Source organism: Herpailurus yagouaroundi, unplaced genomic scaffold (assembly GCF_014898765.1).
Source record: "Herpailurus yagouaroundi ecotype Mexico unplaced genomic scaffold, PumYag 194, whole genome shotgun sequence".
Classification (NCBI taxonomy): domain Eukaryota; kingdom Metazoa; phylum Chordata; class Mammalia; order Carnivora; family Felidae; genus Herpailurus; species Herpailurus yagouaroundi.
In genome coordinates, this window is record NW_024412425.1 from 5,039,630 (window position 1) to 5,043,695 (window position 4,066).

General features: G+C 54.0%; 1 protein-coding gene across 1 annotated transcript in view; it reads right to left on the bottom strand.

Moving 5' to 3' along the window:
* WTIP (WT1 interacting protein) overlaps positions 1-4,066 on the bottom strand; it is a gene marked incomplete at its 5' end in the record, with an annotated part of 19,891 nt that overhangs the window by 1,255 nt on the left and 14,570 nt on the right. Inside the window, 5 exons of the mRNA XM_040445617.1 lie at positions 1,152-1,220; positions 1,884-1,935; positions 2,748-2,878; positions 3,043-3,105; positions 3,255-3,322. Coding sequence (XP_040301551.1) covers positions 1,152-1,220; positions 1,884-1,935; positions 2,748-2,878; positions 3,043-3,105; positions 3,255-3,322 — 383 coding nt within the window. The remainder of the gene's footprint in view (positions 1-1,151; positions 1,221-1,883; positions 1,936-2,747; positions 2,879-3,042; positions 3,106-3,254; positions 3,323-4,066) is intronic.

Consider the following 4,066-nt stretch of genomic DNA (forward strand, 5'->3'; position numbering starts at 1 on the left):
GAGAGTAATGGGGCGGGGCGGATCTGCGGGGGCCCTGTGCAACTTGCAAAGGGCTTTGACTTTGATTGGGGGCGGGGGACAGACAACAGACAAGGCAGGCCAGTGATCTCTGAGAGAAGAGAAACTAGAGGTAAGCCGTACAACTGCGCAAGTTACTACCTGAAGGGATTGTCCAGGCTGCCCAAAGAGGGCCCAGGGGTCTTCTTGAATTGAGAATTTGGGGAGGCCAAGGCAATTAGAAAGCTCAGAGTGGAGTATGAGGAAGGAGAGAGCTACACGTGCCAATGACTCCCAAATTCCTACACCTGCAGCCAGAGTCTTTGAACTCCAGCATGTCTAGCTCTCGGGGGATCCTAATAGACACCTTCCAACCCCCAAACTGCCACGTTTAGTCATTGGCTGAATCCAGTCCCTTTTACTGCCTGACATTCACGCAACTCAGTTTACCATCCCGAACCCAGGACCACAACCTCGCCTCCAACAACCTCCTCAGGGAACCCCAGCCACCCTCCCTCTTCCTCCATGCATTCTCTGATGGCAAAGAGCACCCTTTCTAAAATCCTCATGCCATCATGTCATCCTTTTGGATCATTCTCCACTGCCCTCAGAAGAAGCCCATACTCTTCAGCTCATATATAGCCTTATGTCCCCAGCTCCTGCCAACTTCTCCAGTGACACAAAACAACACATTCACCCTCACACCTAAGCACATTCTGCTTCCACTGCCTGGAAGTGCCTTTCTTACTGTCTTTCTTACTGACTGTCCTTGGCTAACTCAGTCATTTTTCAGATCTTAGCTTGGGTGTCAGCTCCTCCAGAAAGCCTTCCCTGATTCTCCAAGGCCTCCTATGCGCTCTGACAAGCCCTATATGCTCCAGCCCTGCCTGAGTACTCATCGCTGTCATAAGCGTAGGGACTCTTTATTTTATTCTCTGTACATCCCCAGCAGCCCACATGCTGTAAATCCTCGGTAAATATTTGACTGAATGAGAAACGGGCTGAGAACATATCTTGGGGAGGGCTCTCTAGGGAGGACAGGGAGAATGGGGACATAAACAAGGAGGTGGGTCCACAGAAGACCTAGAGAAAAGGAGATCCATGTGGAGAGGGACCGCACTAGCCACCAGCCCTCCAGGAGGGCCCAGGCTCACCTCACAGTGGTAACACTCCACATGGTAGTCTCTGTCCATGGACACCACACGGATGGTTGTCTCACAGCCCTGGAGGAAGAGATGGGGTTTTGCACACAATTGTGTGTAGTGCACACACCTACACAACACGGTCTTGTCATGGCAGGTGTGCATTCACGCCCACGTGAGCACTGGCTTCAGTGCTTCCGCGGCCAGAATGGCATCAGCAGGTGCACAGGAATGGACACCCTCCTGCAGCTGCACCCAGCCGCACACACACGTCTATGAGAGCCGTCACACAGGTGTCAAATGTGTGTATACGTGTTCTCTTCAGTTCTTTGCAGTCAGGAATGACCAGAGCCAGTCCGGCCTCCCCAGGCACGGTAGCTTGGGGCAGAACCGACATGTGTGGGAGACCCCATGCCAAGAGAGGTGCACCACCCGATGGTGTCTCCTGCATAGACTGCATCCTCCTCTTGGTGTGCTCCTCCCACCACCTCAGCCTGCAGAGCTAACAGACAGGGGGCGATCCTTACATCCGTGGGCAAAGGAGCTGAGGGCCACCGTTTCTCTCTAACTCATGCAGGGACACGTGCACCCTGCGTGCATGGGCACAACGCAACCCTCAGCCCTGAGGGATATGGGGCGGGAGCATCCGCATCCCTCCCACAGGGGCCCAAAACCTGGGGCCAACCTGGGGCAGAGGCCAGGCTGGGCCAGACACCTGATCATCTCCAGGTGAGTGGTTCCTACCTGTGCAGGGAGGATAGGACGGGCACAGGAGGCACATTTCGGTGCAAAAACCCTGGAGGAATAAAGAAAACCAGAAGTGACCAGCTGCCAGAGGCCAAGGGCCCAAAGGCAGACCCACCCACAGTAGCCCCATGACATGGCCCAAGCGTCAGAACCCCTTTCCTTGTGTGGACACACTGGTGTGGGAGCAGCCTCTGCGGTGCCTTCTTGGCCTTTTAACTGGTTCCCAATTCACTTCCACCCCATCACCTCCTCCAGGACGGCTTCCATTTCTCCCTACCCTCTCCCTCACACTTCCTGTGAGTTCCCTGCCCCCTAACATCCAGGTTTGGGCCACCCCTAGCCGAGACCCCTGCAAAACCTGGCTCCACACGGAGTACCAGGGATCCATGCGGTGCACCAACCCCATGCAAGGCTGTAGCACAAGACCAGAACTCTGAGGGCTGGGCCTAGAGCCACAGCTGGGGAGAATGGACTGGCCTCTCACATGGATACCAGACAGGCAGGGAAGGGACTCTACAGAGACTCCCAAGCCACCACCCCAGGCAGAAGAAGCCAAACCTGGCCCTGGGAGCAAAGGGATAGATGCTGGGTGGGGCAGCCAGGAGAGCCCCCACCACTAGGAGGAGGGGCGCATGCAGGTAAAGGTGGGGAGGGGAGAGAGATGGCTGGTGGCTGAATCACCCAAGAGAGGGTTCGAGGCAGAGAGCCATGCTTTGCCCCAGCCGCTGAGCACACAAGGGGAGGCTGGAAGTAAAAAGGCCAAGAATGGAGAACACAGACAGGCAGGCTGGAAAAATGCTTCCTGGGGAGGCAGGAGAAACAGCGGGAGTCACACCCACCCCAACAGTGCTGGCCACTCACGTGTGATAGTCTCTGACGCAGTAGATGTTGTTCTCCACATCCACAGTGAAGGGCACCCCGTCCAGGCACTCGTTACACACTGAGCACCGGAAGCAGCCTGGGTGGTAGGACTTCCCGAGGGCCTGCAGGATCTGGGGGTGGGAGGCACTGAAGGGTCAGTGCAGACGGAAGGCTCAGCACAGCCCCCAGAAGAGGCTCTGGCTCTGAGCCCTCGGCAGGTCTGCAACAGGTGAAAGGGTGGGTCCTAAGACCACCCATGTCAGAGGGGTTCCAGGAGGCTGGGGGAGGTTCTCACCATCTCCATGATGAGGTGTCCACACACACTACACTTGTCGGCTGTTTGCTGGAACCCAGAGTACTGAGAGGAGACAAAGGATCCAGGATGTCGTGTGACAGAGGGGCACTCCCTGCCCAGCCAGCACCTGCCTCCTGGGCCCAGGTCTCCATGTGCAGCAGGAGGGTCCCCTCCCCTCCCCTGGCACCTGCCAGGGCCCAGCTCTGACTCACCAGGAAGTCCTCCTGGCAGTACACTTTCTCACCCACGTTGTAGAACGCCTTCCCTCGAAGTCGTCTCCCTGCAAGGATGAGTATCGAGAAGGGGGTCCTTGGGCCGCTGGAACCCGGGGATGGGGCCCCTGCTTCCATGTCTCAGGACTCTCCTCCAACAGACGAGAAGCAGATTATGGGCAAATTTTAACATTTCCCTTTCATATTAGGCTACTACTGTTATAATAATAAATCTTTTTAAAAGATTAAACAGCGGTGCCTGGGTCGCTCAGTCAGTTAAGTGTCTGACTTCGACTCAGGTCATGATCTCACGGTTTGTGAGTTCAAGCCCCACATCAGGTTCTATACTAATAGCTCAGACCATGGAGCCTGCTTCAGATTCTGTGGCTCCCTCTCTCTGCCCCTCCCTTGCTCACACTCTGTCTCTCTCTCTCAAGAATAAACATTTAAAAAAAATTCTTTTTTAAAAGATTAAACACACTGACAGGTTGTGTTAAGAGGTTGTCATTTTAAAATACATTCACATCAGGGGTGCCTGGGTGGCTTATTCGGTTAAGTATCCGACTTCGGCTCAGGTCATGATCTCATGGTCGGTGAGTTCAAGCCCTGCCTCGGGCTCTGTGCTGACAGCTCAGAGCCTGGAGCCTGCTTCGGATTCTGTGTCTCCCTCTCTCTGCCCCTCCCCTATTTTTGCTCTGTCTCTCTGTCTCTCAAAAGTAAATAAACATTACAAAAATGAAATGAAATGAAATAAATAAAATAAAATAAAATAAAATAAAATAAAATAAAATAAAATAAAATAAAATAAAATA